Source organism: Plasmodium malariae, assembly GCF_900090045.1.
Source record: "Plasmodium malariae genome assembly, chromosome: 3".
NCBI classification, from domain to species: Eukaryota; Apicomplexa; class Aconoidasida; order Haemosporida; family Plasmodiidae; genus Plasmodium; species Plasmodium malariae.
This window is the reverse complement of record NC_041777.1, coordinates 1,246,466-1,272,657: the sequence shown is the minus strand read 5'-3', so window position 1 is coordinate 1,272,657 and position 26,192 is coordinate 1,246,466. Positions and strand designations below refer to the sequence as shown.

The 26,192-nt window shown below is 18.6% G+C and overlaps 3 protein-coding genes and 2 pseudogenes across 3 annotated transcripts, besides 2 other annotated features; 1 reads left to right on the top strand and 4 right to left on the bottom strand.

Annotated features, from left to right (window-relative positions):
• Positions 1-1,563: 1,563 nt before the first annotated feature.
• PmUG01_03035200 (fam-m protein) lies at positions 1,564-2,449 on the bottom strand (the record flags this gene model as incomplete). Its single annotated transcript, XM_029003088.1, has 2 exons — positions 1,564-2,241; positions 2,366-2,449. The coding sequence occupies 2 exons, from the start codon at positions 2,447-2,449 to the stop codon at positions 1,564-1,566; spliced, it is 762 nt and encodes a 253-aa protein (XP_028859557.1).
• An 8,264-nt stretch (positions 2,450-10,713) lies between these two features.
• Positions 10,714-11,698, bottom strand: PmUG01_03035100 (fam-l protein; the record flags this gene model as incomplete). The annotated part of the gene is made up of 2 exons (XM_029003087.1): positions 10,714-11,484; positions 11,612-11,698. 2 exons carry the CDS (start codon positions 11,696-11,698, stop codon positions 10,714-10,716), a joined length of 858 nt encoding a protein of 285 aa, XP_028859556.1.
• A 2,586-nt stretch (positions 11,699-14,284) lies between these two features.
• Positions 14,285-15,172, bottom strand: PmUG01_03035000 (annotated as a pseudogene).
• Positions 14,285-15,172: a sequence feature (fam-m protein, pseudogene).
• Positions 15,173-18,659: 3,487 nt separating this feature from the next.
• Positions 18,660-19,637, bottom strand: PmUG01_03034900 (fam-l protein; the record flags this gene model as incomplete). Its single annotated transcript, XM_029003086.1, has 2 exons — positions 18,660-19,424; positions 19,551-19,637. 2 exons carry the CDS (start codon positions 19,635-19,637, stop codon positions 18,660-18,662), a joined length of 852 nt encoding a protein of 283 aa, XP_028859555.1.
• A 2,723-nt stretch (positions 19,638-22,360) lies between these two features.
• On the top strand, positions 22,361-23,498 carry PmUG01_03034800 (annotated as a pseudogene).
• Positions 22,361-23,498: a sequence feature (PIR protein, pseudogene).
• Positions 23,499-26,192: the final 2,694 nt, after the last annotated feature.

Below are 26,192 nucleotides of genomic sequence, written 5' to 3'. Positions count from 1 at the left end.
ATTAGTAAACTTATAAAAAATTTTCAAAGAATCATATGTAAATAATAAAAAATACTAAAATAAAAGAATGAAAATATAAAATTAAAGATTACTAGAGCTTTTAATAAAATGAAAATAATTCCTAAAAATGTGCAGCATGAACTATTATAATTTATAGTATACAATTACAAGGATAATTTCTTTTTTTAATTACCATCAATAATTATGCATAATAAAGGGTTTATTGAATTAAGATAAAAACAAAAAATATAATTATTAATATGATTAAAATTCATATTATTAATGAATTAAAGTAATTCTTAATTTATCCTTATAATCAAAAAGATATATATTGTAGTTATATAATTACTTAATGTAATTGTAGAAGAGGCATTTTAAACATACCTTTTTTATTAAAAATAAAAATTCTGCCTTATACGAGAACAAAATACCTATAATTTTTTTTTATTGATAATATATTTATTCATTAGTTATAAAATTGTTTCTAAGAAATAATAAATGGTAATTGCAGTTAATTTAAAATTTCTATTAATTAAATAAAAAGGATTTTAATTATACCAATGAGATGTTATACGACGGATAAATAAATAATATTAAAAAAAAAAAAAAAAAAGTATTTCATAAAATGATCTATAAATATCTGAATACAATTAATTCATTAATTTAATATATTAATGATACAAAAAGATAAATTAAATAGATAGCTTATTTATACAGTTATTTTCAGTATAATATATATTTAAGCTATTAAAACAAAACTGAATTAATTGCAATATTAATAAAAATAATAAAATTATAAATTTTCTTATGTCTTCATTTAATTTAAATATTTAAGATCCTCAAGTTATTAAGCATTTATAAATAATTTATTATTAAAGACTGTGTTTATATACATTTATAGCATGAGTTTTACACAATGCTAAAAAAACTAGCACTTTGAATTATTTTTAAAATAAATATGTTCTGCTGAATATTTCTCAAAAACTGAATTTTGTATAATAAATATTAAGTTTTTTTCTATTAATATATATATATATATATATATATATATTTTTTTTTTTTTTTTTTCCAATGTACCAATAAACACTCATTTCCTTATGTAGAATATAAGTGAAGGCACATCTATTTTTAATTAAAAATAGTTAATAAATTTTTTTAAAAACCTGAATAAATAATAAAATTAGACCAAAATAATATATGAAATAAAAAGAACAAAAGTTTATTACAAATACATATCATAATACATCCACAAAATTGTTTGAATTGTACAATTATAATTCATTTTGAAGCATAAAACTATATATCCAAAGAAATATATTTAAATATACAAATATATATATTATAACGTAATATTTATCTATGATGCAACATATAATTAAAATACAAGTTCCAAAACATTAAGACATTCAAATAAACAAATAAAAGTAAAACATATATTTCTATTATCATATATTAAAAAGTTCACGTGTATACGTTCAGTTATAGTACAATAGAAAATATTAAAATTATTTCGTCACATTGAGGAATACTTTACAGAAAAATATATATTTCTAATTATACCTTTTACTCCGTCATTAATTTAATTTTATTATATTTTTCATTATTTCTTAAAATCTTATATATTCCAGTTATAAGTATAACAGATAACATAATCATAATTACACTATATATTCCTAAGTAAATATAAAAACGTTGATAGTCCTTCAAACTATTTAAAGTATCATACAAAGTACCTAATAATGAGGAGCTTTTAATCTTCTCCCCCACACTACTCCAAAACTCAAAAGTTGGCAATACTGCTAATCCTACTCCAAACAACAAAAAAATAAAATATTGAGCAACTCCGAAACCGTAACTTCTAAATTTTATTTTTTTTAAAGCTATGTCACAAATTCTTCTATTTCGTTCAACTAAATTATCATAATTTTTCTTTTTTATCCATTTTTTTTCAAAATGGAAATGTTTTCCATCAAACATTCCACTATTATAATCCACAACTTCTGTATAATATTGCGCCTTATTTAATAAATTTCTATTATTTTTTTTGTTCTTTTCGTTAGCCCATTTTTCACAACTAGATACATAATTTTTTTTGCACCTTTCATTATTTATTGAATCCCCTTTTAAATGCGCAATATTTGAATCCTTATCTAGTTTATATTTTGCTAATAATCGATATTTTCTTATACCTAATTTTCTATCATTATTGTAGTTGTCATAGAAATATTTGTTAAACTTTCCCTAAAAAATTAATGTATTTTTAATTTAAATAATAAATAATTTATGTTATAGAACAGTATTAATAAAAATAATATAGTAAGAATATTTAAAATAAATATTTCCTTATATATTATTTTTTTATTACGTTATTGCTAAGATCACATATCCAAGTTAAACCTATGAGAGCATATATTTTAATAAACAAGAATAACTTAATTTTATGTTCCATAATAAAGGTCTTTAATATACTAATATATAAAGCAAGTAAAAATTAACAGTATTAATAATATATATTTTTAATCATAAAATGCATTATTAGTTTTTATAAATTAAATTTGATAGTCCTTTGTAAATACCTAATAAAATATATTAAGTGTAATACATTTTATTACAAGGACAAAAAAAGTTTTTAGAACATATAATAAATTATTTACATAATTTTATTTTAATGTAAATAATTTATTCAATAATAAAATAATCTTAGTTCATTGAAAAATATTCAAAAATAAAAAATAAAATAATTATGTAATATAGTGTAATAATTAAATAACTTTATTATTAAAACATTTTAAAATAAAAAATGATTTCTAAATATTTATATAGAGAGAGTTTATATAGATTATAGATAATATATAACATAGATAATTAATTCGTCCTTATAGTAATAGAATAATTACTATTTCATAAAAGTTACAAATTAATAACTTTTATTTTATATAAGTTATGTTTTTGAAATTTTTTTATTATTTCATGAAATGTATTAATTATTATAATAATAGATGAAAATATCAACATATGACATATCGTTCTGTGTTATTAGTATTACTGCCATCGGTTACTAGGCGAAAATATGTATTCTTGTTTGTTTTATAACATATTTTAAAATAATAAACATAATAAATAATATATGATAAAATATATATTTTAAGACTAATTAAAGATTCATCTTTTATTATTACAGTATAAATTTTAATTATATTTATTTTATACTATAATTTTTAAATTAAAGATTTTTAATTTTACAAATATAATTTTCTTTATTTTATTTACATATATATATATATTTATATTTATGTGTATTTAGATGAAATTAGATTAAAGTAAAAAAGTGACGATATACATAAATTATTTTATAAAATATAAGAGCATCAAAAAGTTCTTAAGCTAAATATGTATTAGTTTAATTCAATTACGAATAAAAATACATATTTTTTGATTAGTGAATTATTTTATACTAAATTGTTAAGTGATTCCTACGTAGTACAATTAAGCAATTGTAACAAGAATGTAATATATGTATTTAATCTTTCATTCATTAGTAGAAATCTGTAATACACAAATTAATAATATTCTACTAACGTATCCCCTTGAATTTAAAACTGTACTAAAGAAAATTTTTTAATATCCTTCCTTTAGTCATAATCCTAGGACAAAATACTTACGTATGTATATATATCAAATGCATAAAAAATATTATTTCGTAAAATATCATAACTTTATATATTTATAAAGAGAAAAAAAATTAATGTTCTTACTACAATTTTCATTAACAAAATGATCAATATTTCTTTTGTATTTTTATGCAAATATTCAATTCAAAATATCCAGTTTCAGCTCTGTATATCCGAATAAATGGAATACTTAATATTTTTCTTGTATAAGTAATATATTTTCAAATTTACGTACCTCATGCTTAACAAGTTTAATAGAAATCATAATTTAAGTTTTATTTTTGAAATTACGGGAAAGCATTTTTGGAAATACTATAATTATTCATACTAAAATACTCATATATAAATATCACAAAAATTTATATAACCTATCCTTATGTAAGTAATCCTTATATACATAATAGAGAGTAATATTTTAATTATAACATATAATAGCTTATAAAATTAGTAAAATAATTATTGAACATGTATGAACTATATATATATATATATCAAATTACTATTGCAATAGATTTATATTTTTAAAAGGAAGTGTAGTGTTTGAAAAAAATCTTAGTCATTAATATAAATTAATTATATTTTTCCATATATATAAGTTTCCATTAATTCCCTATTAAAAGCATAAAGAAAAAATTCATTGAATAACAAATGTATAAATAATCATCTATATATATTGATCTCATAAGTACAAATAAAATTTATCCTTAAAATTTACTTAAATATTATATTATTAATAACTTAATTACATTATATATATTTTACTCATTTTAACTATATACATGTAGTTTCAGAAAGAAGAAAATAGGTAATTTATGTATTATGCATTTCAATATTAGGCTAACTCTGGTTCAAATATATATTAGCTACATAGTATCGATAACAAATATTTATATTACCCGTCTATTATATATATATAAGTAATATTTATTAAAAATAATTAACATCATATATAATATAACATAAATAATAAGATATCAATCTGCATATAAACCACTCATTTAATTAAAATATATTATAAATTATTATATTATTAATGAGCTATTAATATTAAATTCTAATAAGTAAAATTATATTATTACATATGAATATATCCTAATTAAATTATCGAAAAAATATAAACATATAATGTAAATATTTTTGTATTTAGTTTTATAATATTTATTTCTCATTATAATTTTTATTTCAAAAAAGTGCTTGTTAAAAATACATTAATATAAAAAATAAATATGAAACAAAAAAAAAAAAAAAAAAATTAACAAAAATAATAGTAAAATTTTCTCTATTCTGCTCTATTTTGTAAATGAATTAATTATTTATATACATAATTACATGACAAAATTGTTTGTGTACAGTCTTCATTAATACATATATACATTTCCTAATGTGCTTATTTTTTGGTGTAAAATATTATAAAGATGGGTATCTACGAGTAATTCCACGTCAGAATAATTATACATATATTCATATATAAAGGTTGCTACTTCGATTTAGACTAAATTAACTTTTACATTTGAATTTATACTTTTGCATTTTTTACATTCTTGTTTCATATTTCCCAGTTCTTACAATAAATGTACAATATAAAAAACCCTCTAAAAAAATCATCTATAAATGTATTCAAAAGTTTACAATTTTGACTCAATATAGAATGGGGATACACTTGAATTATTATTTTTTACGAATTAATTTAAACAACCTCCTGTACAGAAGGATTAATGTATATTTTTGTTCTTAATAGTTTTAATTATTAACAACATTAAGAGAGCATCTCTTTCAATAAACTTCATGCATTGGTGATATTCTCCTTTTCGTTCATAAGAATTTTATCATATCTTTTATTCTTTCCTATTCACATAAACTTAGAATTACATGCAAATAACTAAAACGGGGGAACATCAGAAAGTAGTCAGAAACTTAAAGAGTGAATAAATTTTCAGGACACAATATTTGTATATATATATATATATTTATTTATTTACGTGCTTCCTGTTATGACTTTTCAATATAAACACTATAACACGCGCAAGAAAAGCTAGTACATAAAAAAAAAAAAAATATATATATATATATATATATACATGCTATATGCATACTTAAGCGTACATCTATGAATAATGATATTCGATGAAAGTACACAACATGAACGTAATTGGTAACCCATAATTTTTCATTTATTTATATACTTAAAATTACTTAATGACTTTAAATACCTTATTCGATATATTTTATTTTAAATGATTTTAATATGCATTGGTTTCTTTATAAAAGTATTCTTCTTATGGGTTCCTTCGTTCGTTTCACATATGTACAGTGCAAAATAAAAAAAAAAATCTACATATATATATATGAAGATCATCCATCAAAAGGAACACCCACAATGATTTCATAAGACAAAATAGATAAATGAAGTTGTAAAAAATATATTTCATTTGTTTTATTAGTTATTATTATTTTTGTGTACTGTCTGTTTATGCAAGAAAACACACCTCTATCAACCGTATTATAAATATAGATAAATAATTAAATATATTTTTCACGTTTAAAAAAAAAAGATACGTCTTTTGAAATGTAGAAATATACATGTATTAAAATATATAAATGGATACATTATATTGTGTAAGTATACATATTTATATATAGGCACGCGCCTATACGCATTTACATACATGTATGTTCATCGCCAATGCATATATACATGGCATATCAGAATAGATGACATATATAAATTTTTTGAAAACAATAGTTATCAACTTTTATATCTCTAATTCCCAACAAATTATATAATTAATTGCTTAATTTTTATATTTTCTCCCTTTCATACATGCTAAGGAAAAAAAAAATAATTTAGGAAAATGTTGTAAAGAGATACACAACCATTTTATTTCAGTCTCTTTCTCATAAAACACTTGTGTGTATATCCATTTTCCTTTTTAGAAAAACATCTTTGTAATTCCTGCTTGAACTTAAAAAAAAAAAGAAAAAAAAATTATCTTAAAATATCCAACTATACATATACATTGTGTACCAGTATTAATCATATTTCATTATATTTTACTTTTTATTATTTTACTGGAGCCACTTTTCCATGGCCTTATCAGATAATGTTTATCTCCTTTTTTATTCCTCCTTTTTTAACATAACCTTCTTTCAGGATGATTAATTTATCTTGATAAAGATACAGTTAACCTATAAAAAGAAAGCGTATTATTCATGTACACAGCGATAATTCCCTCAATTCTCATATTTTATATTTATTAGAATTTATGAATTCACATTTCATTAATAATTAATCCTACAATGAAAAGCAATATATCAAGTGCAAAAAATAAAATAAGTATACCAATCAGTATTACGTATATTAATACGATTATTATAACAGTTCTATCTTATACTTACCGTACATCGACTTTTTTACAATTGTAAAGCTAAATTTATAATTTATCTTATTTTTGAAAATTTATACACAAGGAAATACTATTATAATTTAATAATATATTATTTTTTTATTTTAATTTTTTAAATACTACAAAAAAAAAGAAAGACAAAGAGTTTGGTTAAAGTGAGATAAAAGGGAGAAATGAAAATTTGAAGTAAAGAAAATTTTAGGGATATATATACATGTACATTTTATATTATATCCTCATTCATACATGTATATACATAAAAAAAGTTCAAAAAAAATGAAATAAAAAAAGATAAAACTCTATATATAAATTGAAGAGACTCCAAAATGAAACAATATGTATATAGTAAAATCAAACAGAAATTAAAATATACACATCGAAGTATATAATAGATATGAGAAAAAATCTAAAAGAACAAGAAAAAATCAATCGTTACTAAATTTTTATTGTAAAATACATAAAAGAAAAAAAGTGAAATTTTTTTTATGTTTATACCTTGTATTATTTGCATATTCTTCAATTTATCGTTATATTTAAAAAAAAAAAAAACTTATTATAACATTAGAACAATGCTATATATTGACATACAATGTTATTTTATATATAAAACTTTCATTAAAAGAGTGTATTATATGTTGTTTTTTTCATATGGTTATATATGACAGTTCAGTAACTTATATGTCTGTCTATATTAAAATGTAAAAATAAAAAGAAAGAATATTTTTAAAAATTCATAATATATGAATTGAATTCTTATATAATACTCTAATAATACATATGTAATTTGTTCACAGATTTATATTTTATTTATTTATTTATTTATTTATATATTTGTTCTCCTATACTAATTTTTGTATATTGCAATTCTCCATAATTAACAATTAAAAAAGTTCCTTTTAAATATCGTTTACAGCTGTTTTTTAAATAATATACTTTATACGCTTTGCTTAAATTAATGTATTACTTTATTTCGAAATGTCACATTTTTTTAAATTATAATATTATCTAAATTTGAAAAACATCATAGACGAATATAAAATGATTGTGCGTTACTATAGTAATCCTGTTTAAAAGTCAGTGCAACTAGAAATAATAAATATATGTAACTTTGTTTTCATATAATATAAAAATATAATTTTTATATATCAATATCAGTTGACACAAAAGGAACCATAAAAATCATAATCAAAAATATATTACACCACATCATTTATAATTACAATAAATAATAATATTTTAATTATAGTATTCTTTGAAATATATATTCTATGAATTAGGTGGAAACGTACAAATAATTACAACAAATATGACTTCTTATGTGTAATGTTCCTTTTCTATAATTTTCATCCTATATTCAATTAAAATAATTATATAAAAATATAGAAATATTCAAATTGTTCTTTGATTTATCCACAGTATCTTATATTTACATGGTTGTCTGTAATAACCTTCGAAGTCTAGTATATAATTATAATTCTGATAATATTATTTTATAGAATATTTGTGTAAAACTCGTAAAATATTTTAAACAGTTTTTATAAATTCATAAATCATTTTTATTATAACATATAATCTAAAAGAATTTTAAATTCATGTATACATCAAATTATTATGAACAATATAACAATAAATATATAGGTTATTTTATGACATAAAAAAAATGAAACATTTGTAATAAATTTCATTTCGATATTTCTTCTCAAATTTTTAAGTAAATAAGTATCGATATTCTCAGTTTTTACATTGCTTTTAATTAAACAATAACCATATAAAATAGAATCGATTCTAATTTAATTATTTATTTTTTTTTAATATAGTTGTAAAAGTAAAAGTAAAAAAATACATTATCACAATAATTTATGCCATATATATGCTTATATTATATTCATAGAAAAAGATATTCTATTCAAATAAAAAAACATTTAATGTTAATAATATATATATAAATATATATGTTTTTCATTTAAACAATAATTAGAAATATTTTCTCTCTCACACAGAATTTTCTATATATGATGTTATTATGATCTTTAATATATAAGTATGCATTTATATAAAATGGTATATTTATGCGTTATTTAAGAGATTAAACGATATATTTTAAAATTTATTCTATTATTGTAACTAAAATATATATTAAAGTTATATTATGAGTTTTATTAGAAAATACGAAAAATCAAATTTAATATGTGAAATTTATTTATTAAATTTACTCGAAAATTGTTGAGAGCAGAAACATATTCTGTAAATTTTTTAACTAAATAGTAAAAAAAATAGATTAAATTTTGGATTATACCTTATTTAAAAATATATAACAAATATAGAAAATATTACTCATTTACAAGTTATATATTAAAACAAAATATTCCTTAACATTTATTTTGTTTAAAAATTGTCATTATTTTTTGAATATATTATTAATTAATATAAACATTATTATTATATACATTTAAAATTATTTTAAAAATTTACATCATATATTTATGGAAAGAGCGTAAAGAGTACGAATATGTAATTATTTATTTACAAATAATTACATGTCTTTACAATGATATTATATATATTTTCATTCTATTTAATGAAAATTTTTATTTTTCCCCTCATACAGGTATTTTTCTAAATTTACTATCATGAAAAAGCCTTAATAATAAGACTAAATTGCGATGTATTAACTAATACCAACGAATTAAATTCAGTTCACTATTTTAATCATTCAACGACATATGATATATAAAAAATACTTAATATATTTATAAATAAATTTTCAATATAATATATATAAAAACAGTTTTGAAAGAATTAATTAATGATATAGTAAATCATTATAATAATGAAATATATGTTTTTAACTCTTTAAGTGCATATAATTAATTTTACAACGATAGTAAACTATTATAGATTATTCATATTTTAATATGACATTTTTTTTTTTATATTTTTAATGTCTACATTATACTAAGCATATAAAATTAGCAAACATATATTAAAATATTTTTTACAATAAATATATTTTATAATACGTTTATTATAAAACCTTATGGAATAAATATCATGTTTTCTTAAAAGTAAAAAGAAAAACATAAAACTATATATATGAATACATCAAAATACTTTCACCACATTACTTTAAACATATAACAAGATACATTCATTTTTATCCAAAAAGTAAAGACAAATATTTTTTATTTAGTCAATAAATAGTAGTTTTACTCTGGAATATTGAAAATTAAAAAGTACAATATTTTATAATTCTAACATGGATTAACACCCTATTTAAAGACAATTATATAAATTGTCTTATTATATATGTATTATAATATAGAAACATATATTTTTCATAAAAATCTATTGATATACTCACATATATATATATATATATACCAATTCATGATCTATATTTAATAATTCTGTAACAATTGCAGAATATACATGTTTAGAAAAGAGGAAAATTTTAAATTCACAAAAAAATTAAAAACATATACTTTAACTATTGTACCCTAAAATTACCACATGTATATGGGTGCAATTATAAAATATAAGAAATTATGGGAATTTTTATTAAGCATAACAATGAGGATAATACAGATATTAGTTCAAATTGAATATTACACAAACGAACTTATTACTTATTATAGATTTTACCTTTTCTTGAACTTAATTTCTTGATATTTTTTTACTTTTTTATGGTAGTAAAAAATTCCTAATATAATGGTGATACCCAGTACTAAGAAAGGTATAAAATAAATTATATAACCTAGAAATGGTTTAGTTATAAATGTCCATGGTGTAGGAGTTGAAGTTCCATTTTTCATAACATTGACCTTAGATGTATACCACAAAAAGTCTAAATTGAGTTTCTGCAAGAAAGCACGTAAGGGTTTTGACCATTCTTTTTCTAGTGTTGTATTTAATATTTCTAACAACCCCCGAATAATTCCATAGCCACAAGAAAAATCTAATATTATTGAGAATGATAGAAAGAAGAATATGAATAAAAGTAAACAAATTCGTACTTTGTATTTTTTAAATATAATTTTTCTGAAAAACTTATCACTAATAGTTCTGTTGTTTTGAAGAAAATCTAAGTAATCTAATTCTTTGAATATTTTTTTTTCTATACGAGAATATGCTTTTGTTTCAAACATAAAAGATTTATTTTTCACATGTTGCTTATGACCTCCTTCATTCACTGATGCGCTTCCATTTGACTGCTTTTTTGTTTCCGGGTTTTTTTCTTCATTATTAGATACGTACCTTTTTTCGCTTGATCCATATTTTTGTATATATTCTTGTAAATATACAGCACATGAATCCTTATCCTGTTTATATTTTGCTAGTATCCTATATGTGCTTGCATCTATTTTTTTTTCAATCTGGTAGTTATCAAACTCAGACATCTTAAATATACTCTAAAAAAAACAAAGTAAACATTTGTTATTTAATAAATGAAATATTTTATGCTAAAAAAGCTTATTAACAAAAATAAAACACTAAAAATGGTAATAACAAAAATATTTTCTAATAATATTTTCATACTATGTCATTTTTAAAATAGTATGTCCAGGATAAAAGTATAAACGCATAAATTTTAATACGTAAAAGTATCATCATTTTTTTTTCCATGATATAAAATTTTAATACTATAACTTATTCAAGAAAAAATAAATAAACAATAGTATAATATTCTTTTAATGGTAAAAAATAATTAATTATATATTTAGTATTTTTTTCATTTTTCTTTTATGTATTTATGATACGATAAAAAAAATGTACATATAATATCATTAACAGTAGACACAAAGAAAAATATCTTTAATAATATATAATAAAATTTTTATTTTTATTTTGCTTTTAAAAATTTATTTTTTATTAAAAAAAAATAATTTGAATACATTTATAAATATTTAAAAAATATAGTTTAATTATTTAATGTGGAACAATAATTAAATATTTTTTTATTGATAACTTATAAATATGTTAAAATAGAAATAAGTTTACTAAATATTTCCAAACATATATTTCATGTAGTAGCATATAGAATGTAGAGAATATAGGTAATGAATTTTCCCTGTATTTAGATAACCAATTTTAGCGATATTTTTATTCTAATAATTCTAATTTTAAAAACCATTTGTTTTCAAAAATTGGAAATTCATGTTATATAATATAAATTATTATAATATTCTAATAATAATAAGGTTAAATAAAGCATAGTTACTACAACAGTTTATATTATATTAATTGTGGCGCTTTAATTATTTAATAAACTATACAGTATTTAGAAAAATATAATTTACTAGATATTACAAATTATATAGTTTAATATATATTTAAAAATTCAATAAATGAGAATTTTTTATTTTTGTATAATAATTTTTGTAAATTACGATTTTAAATTAAGTTTAATTCATATACTTGTAAATGAATTGTTTTAAAATTCTACTATATAATTTATTATTTATTACGTTTTCTAAATAAATAAATAAATATATATATATATATATATATATATATATATATATACTTAAAAGAAATTTTAATATTATATAATAAAATAAAAGTAATAATATATATTAATACTTGCATAACTGCATAATTATTAGGATATCATTGTTTCAATAATATATTTTTTTATGCAATAAACAATAAAAACACATATATTTTATTCTTTACGTTTTATTACATTAAGCAAATATAATTAATAACTATAAAATAGAATTAATTAAGGAACTACGTAATAGTAATAATAAAATATTAAAAGTACGTATAAACTTATATATTATAACAACATTGTCATACACCATATTAATAATAACACACATGCATTTTATAGTAAAAATGAAATTACACTAATTTGTGTTGAACAGTTCTTAGAAATAATTTGAATACTAACTCGCGAATCTAAACCAAAAATATATTTGTATATATGAATTGTATATAAGAAAACAGTTTGTGTTTTTTGTTTTGTTTTATTTCATTTACAAAATGAGAATTTAAATATAAGTGAGTTCTTATTAGTGAATATGAACTATATGTGTCATTTTGCATTCTTGAAATAATATTAAATCTTTACTTGTATATTTATAAAAGACCATAAATATAGTACAAATATATAAATAAATACCTACATATGATGAAATGCTTGTACAAAATATATATTTATTTCGATTACTATTGATGATAATTTAGATTTTTACAAATACATATATTGTATTTTTATCATTGTACAATTATTAGAAATAAAATCCACCCCCAAAAAAAAGAATTTTACATATTTAATAATAATATATGATTAAAATTAATTCATTAATATAATCATAGAATAACATAAAAAATAAATTCATAATATATAACTTAAGTTTATTAAATTTCAAATTAATATATATTTAATAGATTTTCACTAAATTTAATTAACACTCCAATTTGGAATATTAATAAAATAATTGGTGTTAACTCCTTTCATACCTGTTATTATATTGAATCCCTCAATTAGTAAGAAGTTATAAGCATAATTAAAAAATATAATTTTATTTTATACATTTTTAACTGTACATTAATTAAATCTATAAAAAATAAAATATCTGTTAAAAAGGCGTTTACAATTAATATATTTTATATTATATATTACACAAAACATATTTTATAGAATAAACATGTTTTTTAGTAAGCAATATATATGAATACTTAAATACATAAAAATTAATCTCTATATATTGGCTTCCTGTAATTAAGCTCAAAACAAGACTCATTTATTTTTAATTTAAAACTAATATTACATTTTTCTTATGATTTTAACAAATAGTCAATTTATAATAGAGTCAGATAATAATATAAAGAATCATATACTAGTACAAATATAAATTATCACAGATCTACAAAAATTATATAAAATATGCTAATATATATTCATTTAAAAACAAAAACATAAATATTCCTACAAATATATATAAATTTGCAAATATACAAATTATTCCATAAAATTATATTAGGCTACCATATTAATTTAAAATATAAATTATAAAATATTAAAATATTTAATTTCAAAAAAAATGAATATAATATTTTATTGTTAGATATCAAAGAGATCACGTAAGAACATGTGCATTTATAATATATTAGAATTATATATATGCTTCTTAAGTATATCACTGAAAATATTAAGGCTATTTTTACTTATTAAAGACGTTCTTACACATATATACATATTCTCTAATATAAATTTAACACAGTCATCAACTTGATTGTTTTATACCTTTCGCTATTTCAAAAGATCTTCTGAATTCTTATCAAAAATAGGATATCTGTCATAGTGATATGTATCCCAAAGGCCATTATACCAGTATAGGGTTGTATTGTGTATACATCTTCCAACATTACAATTAATTTTATAAGTTCTATAAGCTTCTCATTTACATTATTTAAATATTCCATTCCTCTTACTGTTGAAGAAGTTATTTCTAAGAAAAAAAAAATATATATAATAACTCCAAATCCATAGCTTCTACATTTTATTTTTTAAAGATATACCACGAAATCTCCTCTTTTTTTCAATCAAATCATCATAATTTCTTTTTTTAATCAATTTTTTTTTAAAATAAATGTGTTTTCCATCAAAAATTCCATTATTATAATCTATATTTTCTGTATAGTACTGCGACTTATTTAATAAACTTTTATTTAATTGTTTATTTTATCTTTTCGTTACTTTTTCGTTATGAGATATGTCTTTCTGTTTGTCAATTTCAGTATTTTGCAATCTTTCTTTTAAACACACATTATTTTAATCTTTGCCATATTTATATTTTTCTAATAATCTATAACGTTTTATATCTATTTTTCTATCATACATACAGTTTCCGTAAAAAGATTTGCCAGATATACACTAAAAATTCAAAGTAAATAATTAGATTTAATAAGAATAAATAAACTAATGGTAAAATATTGTAATGATTAATATAAAACAAAAAAATTACAAATAATAAATATTATACATATATGATATTGTTTTACCACATAATTACTAAAATTGCTTATCCATGTTAGAATGATAAACTCAGCAATTTTAATAAATATTATTATATTAATTTTGTGTCCCATTATATATATCTTTAATACTATATTATATTAAGGAAGATATTAACAAAAATATAATGTACTTCCAATAACAAACAGTTCTATATTAATGAAAATTTTTTTTTTTTATAATGCTCTCATAAAAACAAGATAAAATATATATAATTATAATTAATTATACTACATATAAATAGTAATATAATTTTAGAAATATATTGTATAACTTATAATGTTATATTAAAATAAAAATAAGCTTCATAAATATAAATTAACTATAATTTGTTCGTATATAATTAAATATATATTTAATTTAATGTAGTGTATTAATTAGGTAATGCTTTTATTAATTATTTTCGGAATAAAATAAGAAATAAGTGTTTTTATATTGTATTTAAATATTGAGTTTATCTACTACATAAAATGTGCCGTACATGTATAATATATCCTTCAATATATTAACGTAATAATTAATAATATTAAGGTTATTATCATAATAATAATTCTAAATTTGTAAATATTGTATTTAGGAAAATCTAGATATGTTTTATAGAACATTAATTATTATAACACTATAAAAATAATAATAACAAAATAAAACAAAAACTTTGTGTATTATTACAATTATAGTAGGGGAATTAGTTTCTCCTTAATGACAATATTTTATGGTGTATAATTCTTGTAAATGATGAATTTAATATATACTACCTAATCTATAAAGATATAGACACTATAAAGCAAATAATAATTCATTCTTTATATTTGAGCTATTATCTTTAAAAATTACAATTTTTAATTTTGTTTTATTCCATTATTTCTCAATGAAAAATCTCTATATTCGAGTACATTATACTTTAATTTTTTATTTATTATATATATATTTAGAAGAAATACTAATATGGTAGAAAAAGGATAAAGAACATATGTTGTTAAAGATAAAATGTTTAAAGAAATATTTAATGCAATTATATTAATTAATGAATATTCCAAATGAAATGAATTTACAATTAAGTATAATATGTATAATGAATAATTTGCACACAAAAAATAGGATAAGACAAAATAATTTACTAAAATGTATGTTTTAGTAATTTTTCTATTAATTTCAGAAGGTATATATTATTTTTTATTTATTCCTTTAAAAATATGTTATGTCAGGAGCAAATATTAAAGGTGTACTAAAATAAATAAACATAAACATAAAAACAAATAATCATTTATTAAAAAAATTATAAACAAAAAATATATTATACCCAAATATTTGCCTTCTTTATGTGGAACTCAAACAGTGATAATTATGAAAAAGTTATACTCACAAAATACTATTGTAATAATCTGAAATATATCGTCATATTGTAGTTATGCTTAAAATAAATTATTTATACAAGGTAATAAAAAACAACAGTAGAAAATGTTAAAATATTACAAAAATTAATATCATAATATTTTTATAGTTTTACATTATATATACTTTTACCTTAACATATATTCAACCTACTTATCTATCTTTTTATGTTACAATGATTTGAGTATTTAACGTTTTATATCACATAAAATAATGCCATATAAAATATAAGCCATTCCGTTTTTAAAATGGTTAAAAACAAATATATATGTATTATGAGATTATTTATGAAAAATAAATTCTCTATCTCACATATTCCTCTTAAACATTTAAATATAAATACAAGTTTTTTGTTTTTTCTATATTTGTGATTTCTAAACAATATTTTAGTATTTTCTTTTAAAAATAAATCATATTTTTTTTAATTATTTATGATTTTACTCAATTAAGCAGTAATATACAAATATATTAAGTTCCTTATAAAAAATATATTTTTGTCCTTAATATATATTTACACAATAAATAAATTATGCTACTATATATATGTAATAGTATAAATATCTTATTATATCATCATTCACCTCTAGATCCAATATTCTTCCTTTTAATCCTATCTTATAAATTTATTATGTATACCAATATATTTTATTTTTAGATGGTGTGTTCAACACTGTATGCAATTAGACTAATTCATTTTTTTCCTTCAGTATTATTGTCTAAAATGTAATAAACATATTTTTACTTTTATAAAGGAAATTTTAATATATTTTTTTCTTTTTTTTTAAACAGTAAGTAATTTATTAATATTTCTAATATAAAATTATTATACTTATTTAATGAAAACTTTTACAATAAAATATTGAAATTTTTTTAATAAAGCTAAAATAAAACATATCTAATTAAAAAAAAAACAATATAATATGCACATAAATTATCAATAAAAAAATAATGCTTCTTTTAATATCATTTTATCTAAAAATTTACATTATAAATATAAATGTATTAGTATTTGTCTATATAATTTAAATATATTTTTTTTATACACCTTTAAAATAATAATAACTCTTCAATTGATATATTTTTAGACATAACAAAAGAGGAAATAAATATAAAATATTACTTGCAAATTATTAGATGAATTCACAACAAATATATATTTATCCATGACACCTAATTATAATTCACTTCTTTAGTGAAGTATTGATATATTATAAATTTTACTATTATGAAAGGCAAAAAAAAAAAAATAATTCATATTATCTATTAATATATAAGTACATTTAATTCATTAATATAATCATTTTATATTTTAAAAAATAAAAAATAATAACTTGAACTATTTATAAATATTCAGTATAATATATATTTAAGTAATTTTTTAAAATTAAGCTCAATTATAAAAAATGAAAAGTGTTTAGCCATACATTAACTGATCATATGTAGAAATCCTAAGTTAATCGATTATAAATAAAAAAATATTTAATAAAAATAATAATTTTATATATATACATTTTTTCTCTTTAAACCATTAAAAAAAAAATAAATGTTTGTTAGAAGGACGTTTAAATAAATAAGTTCTATAACACATTATTAATAAACGTATTTATATAATAATTATTAAATATTTCCTTATATAATATATATGTATCAATACAACAATATGCATTCGCATTTAATTGTTATATGAAAAATGTAATACATCCTTTTTTAATATAAATCTAATTAAACATTTATCTAAATATATCAACATATAAACATATTAGATTAGAAAGAGATCAAATAAAAAGAAATCTTATTATAGTTAAAATATAAATCACCACAAAATGTTGATAAAATTGTATAGATAATCTTTTTATATAGTTATAATAACGTACAAAAACATATACTTATACAAATTTACTAGAATACATTAATATACCCGAAGCCATTATTTACATTAAAGCTCAAACTATAAACTACAAATAGAAATATATTAAAACATTCTTATTCACAAAAAAACTAAGATAGAATTTTTTTAACTTGTTCATCAAGAATTCCCTTATCTGTATGTTCATATACAAGAATTAAGCAATAATTGATATGTTTATTATGTATATTTATATATATTGTAATTATTAGTTCACATTGATTATTTTATTACAGAAAAAAGTATGTAACTCATTATTAATTTTATCTTTGTCTGAATTTTATTCTTTCATATTTTTTAACTTTTTTATGATAATAAACAACCCTTGATATAAGTGTTATACCTAATATTAAAAACGGTAAGCTATATATTAGGATTCTAAATAATTTTAATAATACATGGAATTCACTGATACTATTAGGCGTTTCTCCAATGCCTGTCCAAAAGCCTTTTACATCTTTCAGAGACGTATATACTGCATTCAACCACCCACTTTTTCCCGATTCTACTAAAATTGTCGAAAATCCTATTGCCTCCCACAATCCTTTTCCATCTACGAAACTCCATGATAAATCTACTATGAGCAGTACTGATAACAAAAAGAATATTAATAACGGTAAAACAAATGGTAGTACGTATTTTTTACGTATTATTTTTCTGTAAAACTTATTGCTAATTATCTTGTTGTTTTTAAGAAAATCCATAAAATCCATTTCTTTAAATATTTTTTTTTCAAAGTAGGAATAATTTTTTGTTTCAAACATACACTTGTTTTTTTTCATATATGATTTACAGTTTCCTCTAAATTCTAATGGAGTTCCATTTGAATGTTTTCTTTTTCCAGTGTACCCTTCCATATTATTAGATATATCTTCCTTTTTTTTCATTCCATTATTTGTCATTTCTTCTTTTAAACTTACGCTACTTGAATATTTATCTTGTTTATATTTTGACAGTATACGATATGTTGTTCCATAAATTTTTCTACTATAATTGCAATTTTCATCCAAATATTTATTAAATGTACTCTAAAAAATCCCGAAAAAAAAGTGAATATCGAACAAATAAATAATCGCACACTAAAATAAGTACTAACAAAAATAAAACACAAAAAATAAGAATAACATAAATATATTTAAATAATAATATCATACCATATAAATGTAAATATAACATATCCAACTTAAAAGGGTAAACTTAGGAATTTTAATAAATAACAGTGACTTTATTTTTTTTTCCATTATATAGAAATACACTAAGTAAGGATATAATCAACAAAATATGGTACTCTTTTAAAAATGAAATATACAATTACTTTTTATTTAATCTGTTTTTTATATTTTTTCGTAAAAACATAATGAAAACTATGTAACTATGATTTTTTTTACAACTCAGATAATCAAATGTAAATTTAAATGTATATTATAAATTTTTTATCTTAACTATATGTACATAAAAATAAAATTAATTAAAATGAAGTAATTTAAATTAATTAATAAATATACAAAATATGTAAATTATTAATTTATTACAGTATATTAAGTAAATATTTATTAATTATTTTCAAAACAAAATAAAAAACGATATATTTTAATTCTTAATACATCGAAATATTGAATATATAGAGAACGTAGAGAATGTATATAATGATTTGCTCTATGTTTTAATAAAAATATTACTGTTTTTATTGATACGTTTCTATTAATATTTTTAACATAACAATTGTATTTTTGTAAAACTTGTTATGCCTATTAAATTATTAATTATTATAACAATATAATAATAGTAGCAACAAATGAAAAAAACAATAAACTGTACGACCTTTTCTATCATGTTTTTAATAGCTGATATATTAGTTAATAGGTAAATTTATGCATTTCTTTTATGGACAATAATATATTTTAAAAATAAAATATAGAACATAGGAAATATTCCACAAAAAATACTTACTTTAAACGCAAATAAGAATTTATATTTATCGCTACTATATAATTTTTAAATGGAATAATTTTTAATTATATATTATTTATATTAACATTTCTAAATTCAAATTTTGTAAATTTAAGGATATTATTCAATTTTTTATTTTTTAATATATATATATATTTTAGCAGTAATATAAAAAAAAAAAAAAAAAAAAATATGAAGTAATTCCTATATAAAATATACTAAATCCTAATAACTTTGGTTCACTAATATATTTGCATATTAATATTTGGAATAAAAAGAAATTTTTATTTTTGTTACTAATTTATTTGGTAATAAATATTAAATTAATTCGTATATTATATTATTAAATACACTGTTATGCAAGTGTAATCAAAATATAATAAATGTATTTTTTCTTTGATTGGTAAAACTTCATAATAAGCAAATTAATTGTCTATCATGTATCTAACCATTACAAATTAAAATTGAATTATCAATTTTTGAATATATAGTACTAATAACTTGAACCTAAACCAACAAGAGTTAAATACAAGCTTATGTCATATAATGAAAACAATGTGGCTTCATAAAATATCATAACTTTTAATATTTATTAAGATAAAAATATATAATTAAAAAACATTAAAAGTTGTATTAACAACGTTGTTATTTTTGCTAAGTATATATATAAAAAATATTGATATTAAGGTATCAATGTCCAATTATATGTTTTTAAAAATGCTGAAATATTTAAGGTGTTTCATGTTCTAATTTATATATATTCAAAATTACTTAGCATATGATTAATAAATCTAATAATTATCTAAGTGGGACTTTCAATATGAATTTATAGTAGAGCAATTTCAACAAAATTAGAGATTAATAATGTTAAAATTCCATAAATAAATTTCTTACAAAACAGTATAATATATCTTTATTTATAATATAAAGATTTATATTTAAATTATAATATATTAGAGGTTATAGTATTGTCAAGACCTCTATAACAATTTTATGATGTACTTATGTATGTAATATTCATACTATGAAATACTTATATTATTTAAAAGTTAATTAAATTTTTTCAACTTTTATATTTGTTATATAATTATAATCAATTTAAAATGTAAAAATATTTAATGTTTCTACATATATTTATATATAGAATATAAAAATATATATTATAAAAAGTTAAATGTTATAAAGGTAAAAGTAAAACTTTAACTTCCATATACATTATGATAGAGAGAATTCACAGATTACTTTATAATTGTATGATATAGTCTATTTATCGAATATTACATTTATAATTGAAACAAGTTTTTACAGAATGTATATTCTTAATTTAAGTAATAAATTCTTGTTGTCACATACATTACTTACATTTTATTTAAAATTACTGTTCGTTTAATTAATTTTTAATTTTAGTAAAATTCGTGAAGTTCAGATTCTTAACCAGTGTATATATTGTTAAAACTTATTATAAATATTAAATGAAATAATATGAGAGTTATAATCTTAACAACAAAAACAATTATAATAAAATAAAAGAGAAACATCTATACTTTATATATAGTAAACATTTATCTATTTATATTATTTTAAAATGTCCAAAATATTCCTAAATTGATATTACATTATAATAGGAAATGTATATTAGAATGAACTGCAATTATTTTATTTATTTGTATAATATATCAGTACAAATATATGAGATTCATATAAATAAACAAACAGAAAAAAGCAATTTCCTCTAAAATTATTTTCATTTACAATAAAACAACCTTTTTTTTTCAAATAATTATATTGACTGTTAGAACAGTTTATTTCATATTTTACTAATTATGCTACTTTATTTTAATACTATTAAAAAGTAAAGAGGAAATTTTCCTGTGTATTTTGTTTTTAAAATTTTCTGTATGAAAAAAAGTTACAAACCACATATAAACATATTAATTATATTTTTTCATTTATATAAATATTAATATTACACCAATTTAATTTTTGCTATTTAATTCACGTAAATCTATATACAATGGTGACTAATAGTACGGAAGAAAACGCAAATTTTATTTTTATATTATAATTATTATATTTGTCATTATAGCCAAGCATTCATTTTTCTAGAAATGATACATAAATTTGTTTAATGAAAATATAAATTTGTCTATTTATATATTATTATTATACTTTTTTTATTTTTAGGAGAATACTGTGACATTATATCTTAAATATAGAGATGATTTTAATAATAAAGCTATATCAGATACATGGAATAGTAGTGGACTTGGTGGAAATCCTAGAATCAAATGTTCATCAATTAATTATGATAATTTTACCACTGTGTGTCAAGAGATTTGTAGATATTTAATTGAGATAAATAATTGTTATAAATTCCATAGCCTGAAACCTCTTAAATACTTAAATTACAGGATAATTTCTGATAAAATTTATAATAAAAATCCTTATTGGTTTTAGGGATATAATGAATTTTCGTCCAAAACAGAAAATATATGCAAGAAAGAAATAAAAAAACTTGACGATAATATTTAAACAAAACTTAATAACCTATACAAATTATATCCGAAATTTAAAAATTCTACATCTCAGAAAAATACATATACAAGTTGTAAAAATCCTAAAGGTTGTTATGAATTTTATATTGAGCATTGCAAGGAATATGAAGAGAATATATTGAACGAATTTTGTGAAGCGTTAAGAAATTTTAAGAAAGCATATGTTGAAACAGTGAACAATATAACGATTTGTCTTCATGTAACAAAAATTTTAGCTCCTCTAAAGAGTTTATTTTTCCTGCCAGTTTAACAACCTTCTTGTTACTAACATATTTTGCCTTATTTTTTTTATATGAGGTTAATAAAAAATTTACTTATTAGGGAGAAAATTCTACGACAATGCATATATTCAATTTTACATTTAATTACCAAAACAAAAAAATTATATTTTTAAGAATATAAATATTTTTTTTTTTTGTACAGTTTACTCCAATGAAATCATGGTTACATAGTCGTTTACAAAGGAAAAAAATAATTCAACTTATTGAAGTAGAAGAAAAAAAAAGAGAATCCTTAGTAAACACATGTGAAGAAGTAAGTAGAAATTATGAAGAAAGTTTTCATAATATAGGTTATCAATCTCAAAGAGTAGTTTAATACAAATATTACTGTATATATTATATGCATTAAAAAATCAAATATTTAGTGACATAAATGCTGCATATAAGTGGGTTATTCATTAATAAGTAAGACACACTAAATATAAGGAAACGATTGAGTGTGTATAAATATTACAAACATGACTGTATAAAATTTATAAAAAGAAAAGGATAATATAAATGAAATACTACTGTAAGAATCAGCAACACAAAAATAAAGTTATGCATTTGATGTTCTTTAAAATGCCAAACAAATAATTTTAAAACTTAAATAAATAACACAACACTATTCAACAAACTTTTATTTGCTTGCACAATAATATGAAGTAAAATTAGTTAAGTATTAAAAAAAAAAAGAAAAAAAAAAAGTACAAAAATAAATATGAAACAGAACACTTACAACATTATTATATAAAAAAAAAGAATAAATATAAAATAAAAATATTATTCAATAAATAAAAAATAAATGTATTTTATTTATAACTAAGTTTATTTTAAATTTTTATTATTACTTGTTTTCTTAAAATTATATACAAATAAATTTATAAAAAATTATACAGAACTTTTAACCTTGTAATCAAATAATATATCCTATGTATCTCACGGTAGTAGGAATATTGATAAATGATCATTAGTATATTATTTCTATCTTTGATCAATTTTTAACAGTAAGAATGCTATCCATTTTACATTAATTCATAAATACATTTTTCTAAAGTTCTATTCTTAATTTTCTTTTCTCTAAAATCCACTTTTTTATTTATGTTAATCAAGAGTAATAAAGAAATCTATATATGATAAATAAAAAACATGCATAACAATGCATTACCGTTTCAATATTTTCACCAAAATATAGTAAAATATCAACAAAGGATATTTATATTTCTTAATTTCATTTTAATTTACTTTATACAAAAGGAAAAATGCACAAAATATTTTATAAATATATTAGCAAGTAACATAATAATATATAAAGTATAAGAAAAAATTAAAGGTAATTTTTTTCTTCAGATATTTTAATATAATCCATTTTTTTTAATTTCCTTAGAACCCTTTATATATACATTTTAATAGAAGTTAAATGTTTTGAAATGGGAATCTCGTTATTCATCGTGGAATATTTACATATAAGGTTATAATTATTCAATTAGAAATTTCAGAATACTTAAACGTTTAAATTATTTCATATTACTATGCATGAACTTGGATTTTATTATATACCTGGATTTTAATCATTAATTTAAATATGCGATTTATTAGATTATACATAATACCACGTTCAGAATAATAAAACAAAAAAATATGTAATATTGAAATTATACATTATTATTGAAATATCGACATATTCATATAAAAAGTATATATATGAATATTTAGATGATAATTTGGTATTCAATTTTATTTTTAATGCCTATATATTTATAGTAATCATAAATTTAATACGGAAATAATTGCTCAGATTATTCTTTGTAATTCATATTAATATAAAGACATCATTTAAGTTTTTTTATTTTTTAATAATTTTTTTTTTTCTTTGTTTTAATGATCTATTAAACTACATATATATAGTGAATTTTATGATGAGATACAGTAAAAGAAAAGTATAAAATTAATAAAGCAATACTTCGTTAATGATTTATTTATGTAACATCAATTAAAAATATTTTTAACATAACTAATTTATAAGAAACATTTTCTTATTTCACGTAAAAATTCTACATATATTATTAATAATTTAATTATTATAAAAATAACAGTTTGAGTAATAAAAAAATTATTTTTATTTATATTTAAAGAAATAATTTTGAAATAAAAAATCAATTTTGGCATATTATAAAAATAATTTAATAGTTCAAATTGTATTCCTTTTAATCTTTTTTTTATTATGTATGTAAATAAAAAAATATTACAATTTTTCAAAATTTCGCAATTTATTCTTTTACTTTTTAAAAAAGAATTAATTGTATATTAAGCAACACACATAAGTTAACAAAATAGATAAAAGAAATTGAATCTAAAGTAAAATTAAAATATTTACCATAAGAACTAATCTCAAAAATCTATTTAGAAAGGATATGTTTATATATATATAACTTCATATTTAGACCATTCAAAAAAATAAAAAAAATATTAAGAAAGAATTTATAAACAATTGTATTTCATAATGTGTTTATCTTAAAGCTTATAACATATAATAAACATAACATTTGTTTTTATTTCTATATATATATATATATATATATATATATATATATATATCCATACAACTAAATACTGTTGAATCCTTTTCATCAGATAATAATCAACACATCATTACTTTTAATTAAAAACGAATAATAGGTTTTTTGATGTACACAACAAATAATCAGTTAATTTTAGAAACAGATAAAGCAAAAAAAAAATTAAGGCTAGTTTTTACAGTATACTCTAAAAATTAAGATAAGTTATCAACACAAACAATACAGAATTAACTTATATATATTTATATATACCCATATATATTTTTCAAAAAAATCTTAATAAATAAACAAATAGGTTTATGGACAATAACATCAAATCAAGGTCAAAAGATAAGTTAAAATTCAATGTAAAAAACATTATAACATTTAAAATAACAAAAAAAAAAAAAAGCATATTTATACTTTTGCTTATCAAAAAATCCAGATATACATATTTGATTTTATAAATTATA